This window comes from Drosophila ficusphila, unplaced genomic scaffold (assembly GCF_018152265.1).
Source record: "Drosophila ficusphila isolate 14025-0441.05 unplaced genomic scaffold, ASM1815226v1 contig_791, whole genome shotgun sequence".
In the NCBI taxonomy this organism is placed as follows: Eukaryota; Metazoa; Arthropoda; class Insecta; order Diptera; family Drosophilidae; genus Drosophila; species Drosophila ficusphila.
In genome coordinates, this window is record NW_025064737.1 from 5,471,609 (window position 1) to 5,485,247 (window position 13,639).

A 13,639-nucleotide genomic window follows, 5' to 3' on the forward strand; every position below is an offset into this window, starting at 1 on the left:
GGGCCTTCCGGACCGGAGGCCAGCGCTCTACCTGCTGGGCCACCGTCCCCCCTCAAATATATATGATATAGTTGTCCGATTTTTATGAAATTTTTTTTATGAACCAAGGCTAGTTAAAAAACTTGATACTCAAAAAATCATAGTCGTGTGATGCAAAACAATGACGTAATCAATTAATTTCCTTTAATTCTATATATATTTTTTGATCTCTCCTATGGCAGCTATATGATAGAGTTATCCGATTTCGATAAAATTTAACCCGAAACTCAATAGTAACTAGAAAACGCCATGTGGAAGAAATCAAGTCGATCCGATTAAAAACAACGGCGTTAGAATTTTGTATTTCAATCTCTTGTATGGGAGCTATCCTATATAGTCGCCCGATCCGGGCCGTTCCGACTTATATACTGCGTGCAATAACTACACACCTTTTGGGAAAGTTTCAGAAAGATAGCTTTAAAACTGAGAGACTAGTTTGGGCAGAAACGGACAGGAGGACAGACGGACAGACGGACAGACGGACAGACAGACAGACGGACAGACGGACAGACGGACAGACGGACAGACGTACAGACGTATTTCGATTCAGATGGTGATGCTGATCAAGAATATATATACTTTATGGGGTCTAAGGTGTCTCCTTCACTGCGTTGCAAACTTCTGGCCAAAATTATAATACCCTTTGCTCTGCAAGGGTATAACAACGACGTTATCAATTTATTTCCATAAATTCTATATATATTTTTCGATCTTTCCTATGGCAGCTATATGATATAGTTGTCCGATTTTTATGAAATTTTTTTCTCGATTCAAGGGTTATTAAAAAAGTCCATGTTTTAAAAATCATGCTCGTGGGATTAAAAACAACGAAGTTATCAATTAATTTCGATTAATTCTATATATATTTTTTTATCCTTCCTATGGCAGCTATATGATATAGTTATCCGATTTTGTTAAAATTTTATCCAAAATTCAATAGTGGTTAGAAAACACCATCTAGAAGAAATCAACTCGATCTGACCAAAAACAACGGGGTGGGCATTTTTTATTTAATTCTCTCGTATGGGAGCTATCCGATATAGTCGGCCGATCCGGCCCGTTCCGACTTATATACTGCGTGCAATAACTACACATCTTTTGGGAAAGTTTCAGCAAGATAGCTTTAAAACTGAGAGACTAGTTTAGGCAGAAACGGACAGGAGGACAGACGGACAGACGGACAGACGGACAGACGGACAGACAGACAGACGGACAGACGGACAGACGGACAGACGGACAGACGTACAGACGTATTTCGACTCAGATCGTGATGCTGATCAATAATATATATACTTTATGGGGTCTGAGGTGTCTCCTTCACTGCGTTGCAAACTTCTGGCCAAAATTATAATACCCTTTGCTCTGCAAGGGTATAACAAGACACGAGCTTCGTCCTTTTTTCGGGGAAAGGGAGTGAAGGACCCGTTTCTAATTTCCCCCCTTCCGACGTCTGGCATTATTCTTACGCAACGACACTGATAATGATGTGCTACACATGCCGCAATAAGGCTGGCAAAAAAGCGGGGAGCACAATTTATGGGCACCCCTGTCAGCGGGTAATCATATCAGTTGTGAGGCGGTAGTCTGTAGTCGGGATACACGGGTACCATCCCTTTGGCCCAGCGCCAGTTTGGCAGTTTATGGCCTTTATGGCTTTTGGTTATGTTTGCCCCGCCAGACATATCAATCCCGTGTTTTCCTCGAGGTGCCAACGGCTATACAGCCCCATGGCTCCATTCCTCCACACACACGAAAATGTATCTCTGCAAGGACACTCACTCATCCTCCGGCATTCCGGGCAACTCAATTCAATTCAATGCGATGCGATTCGATTCAAACAGAACTGCAGCGGCCGAGTGCAGTTGAATGGGCCACGTTTGAATGGACGGATGGCATTCAGGCCGGTTAGCGAGTCGAGGCTGTTGCCATCGATTATTGTGCCGCTCGATTCAATTTCGAGTCGGCAGGAAGCCAGGTTTTGGTTTGGGTAACATGTTCTCACACACATACACTCACACACAGAATTCGCGGCATTTATTTTGGCCCGGCTGTTGGCTGTTGGCTTTTTGTTAACGCCACCTTTCGCTGCGAACCATATTTATGCGCAACACGTCGGCGAATATCTCCGGCAATATAACCCGCTTTAAGTTGCATTTTTATTGGCTTCTTAGCGCAGTGAAGAGGGTGCCCAGAACGCGTCTGGAATTTTAATGGGGTCCTGCGAATATCAAGTGTCATTCCATGATGATCCCTTATGTGTACTATACAACCCGCTATCATATTCCATTTCAGGCGGTGATACAGCCGACCTATCCAAAGGGAAACCATACGCTTTACTACACCACCACGATGTCAAGCTCGGAGGATGGTCATCTAGGGTTAGGTAGCATTAAGGAACAGGACGAGGACTCCTCGCAGCCGCCGCCTCCTCCTCACATCGGCAATGGCAATGCCTACAATCCCTACGATCCCGATTTCGCCCCCATCGATGGATCTGCGGAGATTCGCATTGCGGCCATTGGTTCAACGAGTACGACAAGTACCACAACCATCTCGAGCACCACGGAACCGGAAATGGATCTTGATCTGCTAAATGCTCCACCGCAAAACAGGCCGCAAACCATTTCCGGCAGCTGTCCGTGGAAATGCGAGTTAACCAACGATCGGGGATATGTCTTATACTCCGCATTGGGATCCTTCTACATTCCCATGTTCGTGATGCTCTTCTTCTACTGGCGAATCTATCGGGCCGCCGTTCGCACCACGAGGGCCATCAACCAGGGCTTCAAGACCACCAAGGGTAAGTCAAGGCCATTGCGAACTAAGCCCACAACCACCCACTCATTTGGACACGATTTGTTTTGAACCTCGTCACCCACAATTTGTCCTAACGTGTGCGTAGCTAACAGTTTGGTTTTGATACTCATCTCTCTCTCTATATATATTATATATACATATATATTAGTTCGATTTACCAAGTAAGTAACGTACTCACGTAGCTAGTTCATTTTATTCAAGCTTAATATCGATTGCTAAACAGTTTCAAATCTCTCGACGTGTAGTCAATAGTGTGACGTCCCGTTTGTCCCGTTTTGTTTTGGTTACCCTACCGAAAAGTGTACAGACTCACACCGAACATTCCACCCACAAACCACCACCCACTCGACCTTGTCCTCCTCCCACTCGCCAAAAAAAGAAAAAACATAAATTGTCGGGGAAGTAAATAACAATTCGTGCTGGCAAACATGAGGAGCTGCATAAATCGACGGCGGCAAAAAGAAAGACAACTAAATTTACATTCATAAATAACTACTCGCACACACATTCACACACACACTCACACATGTAAACATATGTAAAATTATTGTCGGCATTTTGTTTTTGTGTTTCGCACATAAATAAACATGATAAATAACCTGGAAATGAGTAATCTATAAATATACATACTATATGCATATAAACTTAGTAAAGGCCCCACGAAGTTAACCCTTTACAACCAACTGGAAATAAAGCTCCGACTTTTATAAAAGCGGGCATAAAAAACTCTGTAAAATACGGATTAATAAAGTCCTTGTAATCTAAATCCCCTTAATATTATTCAAATGAATGTCACAATAAATTAGCATCGGCAAGTCCTTACTCATAAATATTAATTAGTCTAGTGTACCCATTTAAGTTAACACATACTGAGGCGTTTGCTTAACAAATGCTGCGATTTAAATTGTGAATAACCTGGTATGACCCTGAACTTCCCAATTGGATTTCCCAATTTCCGAAAATATAAATAATATAAATTCTCCTTTAAGAGTTCAATCATCCCCCAAGCCCCGGAATCAACAACCTGCACATGTTCATTTTAAATTATCGCAGCATCGTATCAATCACTTGCTCAAAGGAGAAGTCACGCGTCATAATTAGCATTATATTCTGTGATGGGAAAAAAAGAAAATCGATGAGCGCTGAGGGAGCACATCAAACAAATCGGCTTAGATAAAAAGGCGGTCGGGATTAAATGAGAGTCAGATTCAGCCATTAGAGTGAGTCGGAAAATTGCAGACATGAAAGCAAACCAGCGGCTAAGACAAAAAGGGAATATGACTTCCCTGTTTAGCTCTATTTGCTGTCTGTGCGAAATTTTCTTGTTCTTAGGCCGTGTCATTTGAGGCCTGGCTGCTTCCCAACTTACCAATTTTCCAAGTTCCTAAGTCGTTGTGGTGGCGATAATGCCCGGGAACGAATTCCGTTTGAAGTCGAGGAGGCATTGAGTGTTTATTTTAATATGTGGCACATTTCATGCACATTACTCGGCCAGGGACTCAGCGCACTTTCTTCCGCGTGATCAGCTCATTGGGCACACCGCTCGGCTATATCCATTTAGCCAGCCATATCTGTATCTATAACCGAGGCCAGGCGCACGCATTCAGCGATAATCTGCAGTGGCAACTAACCCAACCCAACCCAAAACCAACCGACGACGAACTGACTTGCCGGATGACCGACTGACTTCGCCGGGAAAATCAATAGTCAACGAACGAACCTTGTGCCTTGTGCTGGAAATCAATGTTCTGACTAATAAATTGGGCCACAAATCCTGCTCCCTGGGATGTATGCTACGAAAATTGCATTTTAAAACTGATTGCATACTTTGGGGCAGTCACCGCCGCCATATTGAAGTGAAGTCGATTCGAAAAATGGTTGCAGGAAGTGCATTTAGGGGCATCGCAGCTTGAGTCCCCTGCCGCTTTTCCCACATTCCGGATTCGTTGCCTTGGCAGTTGTTTTTGTTTTCCACTGTCGTGTCGTTAGTTGGCGCCATTTTGAGCACAAAGCTCAGATTTGCCAGGAGCTCACACCACACACACACACAAACGGCTACCCACGCTCACCAACCAACCAACCAACTAACACAGGCGAAAGTCAGCGTGTGGCAGCCTTGAAATATGCTTTGTCTGCTCGCACAAACACACGCATACACCCGCGGACAGCTGAGGAGAGCTGTTTGCCACACACACACACACACCGACACTCACACACCCACAAGCGGGACAGCTCGTTATAGTTATCCTCAGACAAGGTGGTGCTCAAAAAAATAGTAGTGGTTAAAAATGAAATATTTTTGGTTATTGATTTTTATTGCTTGTTAACCTTTAATAAATACCTAAGACATTATTACAAATAATTTGATAAGACTTTGATTACTTTGATTATATTTTAATTATATTTAACTTGTTTTATTTTTAACTATACGCTGAAATTCTTTAAAAGCAGGTTTAGTTAGTGAAAGAAAAGACCATAAAATCATTTGATTTTACAATTAGTTTAAGAAGCGAAGAACATCTAAAGCAAGAAATCAGATCAGTTTTATTTCCTTAAGTAAATCTATTAATCACAACAAAATTGGTTTAACTTAAAGAAGCACAAAAAATTCTAAAGCAGGAAATCAGATCAGTTTTATTTCCATAAGTAATTCTATTAATCACAACAAAATTGATTTCTTTTGTTTTTAAATTATTTTATATATTATATATATGTTTTTATATTAATTATTTTGCATTTAATATTGAACCAGACAGTAAATCTTGCTTTAAAGTAGTTAAAACCGTAATTTCCGGCAACATTTCTCTATGATTTTTAATTAAAAGTAAAGTAATTATAGGATCATATTTTTTTTTGAGAATGTTCCAAGTAACATTACAATTATTTTGAACAGTATCCACACGAACAAGCTCTCCTTGGGTGTGCGTGCAAACAGGCTGAAATCGCTCCGTGACACAATGCGGGTGGCGCTGATGCTTTTTGCCAGCGCTTCCTTTATTTTTCGGGGGCAGGTCCGTCCGCCAGGCCAGGCCAGGCAACCCACGCGCCTTTTTAGTGGCTTTTGAAGGTAATCAAGTTTCAAGTTCAGAACTTGGCGAGGTTCACGGCGCCGACCACCACTGGGGTTCGCTGTTATTGTTAGGCTTTAGAAATTTCAGAAGTGTAACCCTGGCCCTGTGTCAAGAGCAGAGCTGAACGGAACGGAACGGAAGGATCCAAAACAACTTTCAAGCGAGATGCCTGCGGCAGTCGGCAGTAGGCAGCTCGAGTCCTGACTTGCCTTGACTTGCAGCCACTTGTCTCCTGTCCCGACCAGGCCAACGTCCAAAGGTCAAAAGCTGGCGACAAAACTACACACTACACATTCGAGCTTGTGGCTCGCATGCATGTCCGCCAACAATAACTACGAATCCATCTGACTAATTACCCCGCGACATTCAGACGAATGCTGTTTAATTATTATTAAATGCCATTCAATTAAAGGCCTCACAAAGCGCCCACAAAAATGTGGCGGGTGAATTGTAGAGGCCGAATTAATGGATGAAAAGCGACAGCGACAAACATTTCTCAGTGGAATGGAAATTGTAAAGTGCGCTCAGGCGTTTCCCTGTGCATTTATGTGCAGGGATTATCCTTCGAGGCAGACAAAAGTTATACATTTATTTAAATCAACAACGCCGCAGGATGCGAAACAGCTCGGAGGTCCTGGACACAGGACACAGGGAAAATGTAAGGCTTTCGCCGGGATTGCGCCTTCATATCTCGGCATATTTACATACATTAGGATATTTTTCCCTTATATATTTGTATACAAATTGTTTGTTTAACTTTCATTTTTCTGGGAGGCATAAGAGGCAAAAAATCGATAGTGTATCCTTTTTTATTTACTGGATCCTGCATATGTTGGGCTTCTTGTTTGTACACATTTTCCTTTCACCCACTTCGGTTATTCATAGGCGAAGCATATTTGTTCTCGATAGGTTTAATATGGTTTATGCAAATGAAAGTGCGGCATGCTTCGCTTTAAATTAAGATAACTCCGAGTGATACTGTGTTGACTCAACATGGATACACATCTCAGCCGCCGCCAATATTTATTCAGCTCACAACTCCTAAATGATTGCTGTCTGTGGGCCTATAATAACCAGCAGACAATAAATATAGACGGCTGCAATTCGGTTAATTACTTAAGCCAATTCTGGAAAATATGGCTAAAATCGATGGGGACAATTCATTTGAGTGCTCTCCTCTGACGTCTTTGGTTCACATTATTATCATGGAGTACATTTAGCATTTCGATTCCATTTCCCAACCCTTCCGACCTCCGACCTTCTCCTCGTAGACCAATAAATAAAATTAGGCCAATAAAACCATGCCAGCGGGTGAGCAAACCCAAGCGATGAAGCAACAACAACTAAACCCAAATAAATTAACCAACTTGTTTATAACAATTAATTACCGACCATATTTTACATTTATAAATTATGTGATCAGTATCCATAAAACCCAAGTCCCCTGTTCAAGAAATGCCTTTTCCTAGTTTTAGTCAACCGAAAAAAAAGAAAACAAAACAACAAAGAACATTTATTAAACTACAATGTTTGTACGTTTTTTATTGTACTAGATTTTTATAATGGAATGAGCCCCTTTTCTCTCTATAAACAATACGTTTGTATTTACAAAAGTAGATCAGCATTTTATTACACTCAATTACTCGTGAGTTTGTTCCACCATTAAACCTCTCTAAATGTAACAGTTCGTAGTTAGTTAACCGCTCTCTGTGAATTGTCAACCGATTTTTACCTTACTCAAGGAGAAATGTATCGTGCATCTACTCAAGCGAATGTATCTAACTCTCGATCACCTCAAACAACAGCCAACAGCAGTTCGTCCATTTAACCACATGTCCATGTACAATACAAACTGAATGTCCTACATCCACGTACCACATAAACTCGTACACACCCCAGAAAATTAAAAGCCACAAGTCCACCGAAATTAATCCATCACAAGGTGAACGCGAAGCAAACTCCGCCCAATTGCTCCACTCACTAATTGCAGGCAGTCCCCGCGAGTCGGGCAACAATCGGGTGGACGAGTCCCAGCTGATACTGCGCATCCATCGAGGACGACCCTGCACCACGCCACAAAGGACTCCGCTATCCGTTCACTCGATGTCCTCGACGCTCAGCGTGAATAGCAACGGAGGCGGAGGCGCCACGGGATTGGGTGCCTCGGCGGAGGATCACCTGCAGGGTGGCACTCCCAAGCGGGCCACCTCCATGAGGGTTTGCCGCCAGCGGCACGAGAAGGTGGCCATCAAGGTGTCCTTTCCCTCCTCCGAGAATGTCCTCGATGCAGGACAACAGCCTCCGCCGTCGCCACATTATGCTGTTATCAGCAGCGCCAACGGAAGACGTGCCTCCTTCAAGACGAGCCTGTTCGACATTGGCGAGACCACCTTCAATCTGGATTCGGCGGCACCAGCCGGGGACTTGGAGAGCGGCCTCTCAACCACCTCGCTTTCGGCCAAGAAGAGAGCTGGAAAGCGGAGTGCCAAGTTCCAGGTGAAACGCTTCCGGATGGAAACCAAGGCGGCCAAAACACTGGCCATCATCGTGGGCGGCTTCATCGTCTGCTGGCTGCCCTTCTTCACGATGTACTTGATACGGGCCTTCTGCGACCACTGCATCCAGCCGACGGTCTTCTCGGTGCTCTTCTGGCTGGGCTACTGCAACTCGGCCATCAACCCGATGATCTACGCACTGTTCTCCAACGAGTTCCGGATCGCCTTCAAGCGGATCGTCTGCCGATGCGTTTGCACGCGCAGTGGCTTCCGGGCCTCCGAGAATTTCCAGATGATTGCGGCCAGGGCTCTGATGGCACCGGCCACGTTCCACAAGACCATTTCCGGATGCTCGGACGACGGGGACGGGGTGGACTTCAGCTGACTAATCGGAAGCTACAAGCAGAGTCCGCTGCAGCGGAGCGCCTCGTTGCCGCAGGAGGCGGAGTGCTCGACTTCCGTTTCCGGTTCCGTTTCCGGATCGAGTCGAAGGATCCGGCGAGGGGGATTCTGCAAGGGACGCGTCCTCTAATGCATTTCGCTCTTTTGATACGTTTTTATAAGCTCCGCCAGACGTCGGACGCCAGACGCCAGACGATTCCACACGCAATCCCAAGTTCTCAAAAACTGTCAGTATTCGCATTGAACGACGTTGTAACTGTATGGCAATAATTTTCGTGTATTTACCTAGAGCTAAGGCTATATGTTAACTTACCTATATGTACTTACCACATGAGATACAGATACACCACTATGAGATACAGATACACCTGTTAGACGTAAGCATCCCATTGTTTTCAGTTACGTTACGTTGTGTACATCTTTTAGGCGCCGAGGAGAACAACTCACACGCATTAGTTAATCTGATTATATATTGAATGTATATGTATGTGTGTATAGCAGCTGTGTAAGTCGGCTGCGTTTCCAATAAAAATCAAAACGAACAAAACCGAAAACCAATCAAACAAAGCACAAAAGCCAAAAACAAGTGCCGACCACGATAAGAGAAATTGGCAAATACCGGACAACTGGAAGCCAGCATTCCGTGACATCAAACAAGAATCACAAACACGGATAACTATACCGACTTTATATACCTTTTCAGTTGCTAAATCTGTGCATTTGGGGTGAAGGGGGCTACCTTTTATTCAACGTGATTTAATAATTTTAAACCATTCGAAAAAACAACTCCAACAACTGTTTGGCCTTTCTAGTTAGGCAGTAAAAACTTTGAGAAATTATAAGGTCAAAGTTTTGAGAAAAAAGATACCAAAAGAAATTAAGTAGCACACATAGTCATTTAGTGTTATTGGAACTCTTTTTAAAAAAATATTTTAACGTTTTTAAGAGCGAACAGGTTTTCAAAAATGAAGTTTTCTTTTTATAAAGAATCTGCAGTCATAAATTGTGCAATCAGGAAAGAATACTAAATGATTTCCTGAAACTTTAGGAACTCTAGAATGCCTCATTGAAATTTGTTGATTTATAACTTCTTATAAGTTTTCCTCTTAAAAGTTAAAGACTTTTGGGTGAGTCACAAATCAACATAAAAATAGCTCTCTTTTTAGTTTAGAAACCAATTATTTTTGGACGTGCTCTTAAGTTGCGACCCCAAACTCTAACGGATAGCAACTCCATTGTTAGATGTTCGGATCCCTTCCTAATGGCAATCCAATTGAATAGGACTCCTAAAAGCACTCCCCCTTATGGGAGATGTCCTTGAACCACAAGGCCTGCTCCCCAGCCACAAGAACCTGGCTTAAAGCTTGTCCTTTGACAATAAGCCAGCTCGTAATGCGGCCAAGAGCGTAGGAGGAGCAACAGTGGCCGTAATGGCTCGAGTAAAATATTGCATTATTGCGCCGATTATTCATTACTCGTCGCGGGTCGAGTAATGAAAATGTATTCAGCAGTTAAACGTGCGTATGAGTAATAAATGCAGAGCGCAGGCAGCCGCCATATGCGCAGCAAGTGCGAGAGCGAGACGGCAATAGAGAGAGCGGGGATTATGCAAATGTGTGTGTTAATGAAATAAAGTTCGCTTTGAAGGCGGCTTAAAGGCGACTCTGCTTCTTGGGAAAAGTGAAGGGGGGAGGAGAGAGAGGAAAAGGGAGAGGAGAAGAAGGGAAGAGGGGAAAAACACCGAAACGAGGACTACGACAACGTCGAGTGCTTGTCGCGTTTATGGCGCAACATTTGCATAATTACGCGTTTAATTTGCTAAAGTGCAGGCAGGCTGGCAAGCTGCTGAGTTGGCTCTTTGCCATCGTTCCGAGAGCCGTGAAGTAGGCAACGAAAAGCGAGTGCGTGCAGCAGGGCGTATGAGCGATATTCAATAGGAGGTGGAAAGGAAAAAAAAGAGAGAGAGATAGAGAGAAAGAGAGAAAGGGAGAGATAGAAAGATGTAGTAAAGGAATAACCAACATGTTTTACCTTTTGTACTGATGTTCTTTACTTGCACCTTCCCCCTTTTTTAACCAGGTTCCAAGGGCATCGGCTCGCGATTCGAGGAGCAGCGTTTGACCCTTCGCATCCACCGGGGAAGAGGCTCCAACCAGCAGGACTCGATGCACAGCAACGGCAGCACCCAGAGCACCACCACCACCCTGGGAACACCCTCCCCTGAAAGGCTTTCCAAGTACGCCACACGAAGGTTGCACCACCACGACAAGATCAAGATCTCCGTTTCGTATCCCTCTTCCGAAAATATCAGCGAGTTGGCAGGAGGGCACGGGGACTCTGGTCACGAGAGGCGTCCATCGGGAAACGCCCTCTTTGCCGTTCACTACAATGGAGCCAACGGGAGGGAGTCCACAGAATCGCAGCTCTACAGGCAGCAGCAGCACAGCTCCTGTTACCTGCAGGTGGGCAAGGGTCTACCAGAGCTTTCCAGGCGGCAGAGCAACACCAGCGAAGCCGGAGGATCCGGCCACTCTCGTCCTGCCAACAAGAAGATGGGCAGAAGGAACATCAAGGCGCAGGTGAAACGCTTCCGCATGGAAACCAAGGCAGCCAAAACGCTGGCCATCATCGTGGGCATGTTCATCTTCTGCTGGTGTCCCTTCTTCACCATGTACATCATCCGGCCATTTTGCCAGGACTGCGTGGATCCCCTGCTTTTCTCGGTGCTCTTTTGGCTCGGCTACTGCAATTCGGCGGTGAATCCGATGATCTATGCGCTGTTCTCCAAGGACTTCCGCTTCGCCTTCAAGAGGATCATCTGCAGGTGCTTCTGTTCGCGGCAATCCGTTTCGCTGAAGAGTTCCCGAAGAGGTTCGGATATGTCGGCCATTAGGATCAGGGCCAGGACGCCCAGCATCACGCCCAGTGCGGCGGCCCACAGCTTCGGGGACGAGAGCGAGCTGCACCACTCGGAGATGAGCAACGATCCCAGGTGACGATCATTCGGGCCCAGCTCGAGCTCGCAGAGCAGCTTGGGCGGGTTGCGCAAGACGAGCTTGAAGGTGCCCGTCTACGAGATCTGCCATCCGCTGGTGATGGAGACCGCTTGCTACTCGTACGTGGAGGCCACCAGCGAGGGCACCGCCTCCTGTTCCGTGGCAGGTGGAGGAGCTGGAGGTGGGGTGGGAGTAGGAGGAGGAGGAGGCGTTGGAGGAGGGGGAAAGCGGACGCAGTTGTAGCCGCGGGAGTTGATGGCGCTGCGCGGAATGGGATCGGGGGCAATTCCTTTACCAGGTCAGCGGCCGAGGAGAGTGGTTCGCATCGAGTACAGTGATGCCAAGGTATAGAGTTCAGCGAAAAGGATAACTACACTGAGGGAAATTGAGTGAGGAGAAGGGAGGAGAAATCCACAAAAAGTTAACAGATTTGAAAAGCACAAATTTATTTGAATTAGAAGGTTTTCAAGTTATACAGTAAGTTCAGTAGGTTTTTTTTTAATGAGTGATTAGAGCGAATGCCAAATGATTTTTTCAAACTAGCTAGAAATTAAAATATTTTCTTCCACTCCGATATCTTAATTTTTAAAGCGGTTAAATATTTTAAAAATATTTGATTTTTCTATCACAGCCTTTTTCAGTTTAAACTTTGTTATTTGAATAATCAATCATATTTAAATGCTATCCCTTAAGTTTAAATCCAGTGCCATTTTAATTTAGATATCGTAAATAAATCGACCTTTTTTATTTGTTCTTTTTCCTTGCCAGGTTTGATAAATATCATAAACTATGTTCCCTAAACAACCTTTTCCTTAGTGTAGAACTCGTCCATTAAAGCTGAGCCGACAGCGGCAGCCCAAAAAAATCCTTTGAGATGGTTTTAAGGATTCGGTTTTGCAGACTTGGCCTTGCTTTGAGCAACAGCCTTTGGAAGCCAGCCATTGTACGTTGTACATTGTATATAGACATCGGGCGACAGAGCCCACATCGATTTAAGAGATACTCGTATGTGTATATATAGTATATATAGTCTAGCTAGGATATCACTGGCACTTGAGAGTTTTACCTTTTGACTTCCGCATGAATATCGATTATCTGGTTGTTACCCTAAGCAGAAACCAAATTGTTGCTAAACGCAAATAAAACGTTACCCAGTGCTAAACCAACTTAGTAACTAGTAAGGTGTTAATGTTGTACTCTCGCCTCGAGGAGATTATTCTGAGATATATATCTGTGTCATGCATACATGTTAAACGCAATAAACGAACCCCTGCCTATGAATCCAAAGTACGCATATGGGCATATGCATATACTATACCAATATACGATCCTCAAGTTAAACGTTTTGTGTGCTACAAATAAAGGAAGTTTCATTTATTCGGCAACTTAAAGTGCGACTTGAGTCTCACGACTCTTGAGTTTTCCTGGGAAAGGGGGAAAGGGAAGGGGTTTTGCTGGGCTAAACGGACAGTGGGGTTTTAATTAAGCGGAAGTACTCGGAACGCGGCGCTACAAAGTCGTGGCCCAAAACAAAGGGGCAGAAGGTGAGTGCGATAAAAGAGTTGCAGCATAAAGAAATTGCCGAGCAGCGGCGGCTACAAAGGCCAAATTAAAAGCTGGAATGCCCGGGGCACTTCCGCTAACTGAATTAAAGGCCGAAGTGAGTACAGTGCGGAACATGGCTGAATGGCGCCCTTAAAGTATGCATAGCCAACACTTTTCGCTGCGAACGCATTCCCTTTGATTGCTCCCTCATGCGGCCACATAAAATAGACAACAGCAAATGAGTTGGCCCACTAATTTATGCCCAGAACGCAGA

The 13,639-nt window shown here is 44.5% G+C and overlaps 1 protein-coding gene across 2 annotated transcripts in view; it reads left to right on the forward strand.

The window, feature by feature from the left end:
• Positions 1-13,211, forward strand: part of LOC108093355 (octopamine receptor Oamb) — a 30,026-nt gene extending 16,815 nt beyond the window's left edge. Inside the window, exons 6-7 of one of the 2 annotated variants that reach the window (XM_017193368.2) lie at positions 2,332-2,839; positions 10,904-13,211. In XM_017193368.2, the coding sequence (XP_017048857.1) occupies positions 2,332-2,839; positions 10,904-11,820 (1,425 nt within the window). In that variant the 3' untranslated portion in view covers positions 11,821-13,211. Of the gene's footprint in view, positions 1-2,331; positions 2,840-7,917; positions 9,367-10,903 lie in introns of those variants that run through there. The other variant, XM_017193369.1, reaches the window with a different exon arrangement.
• The last annotated feature ends 428 nt before the right edge of the window (positions 13,212-13,639 follow it).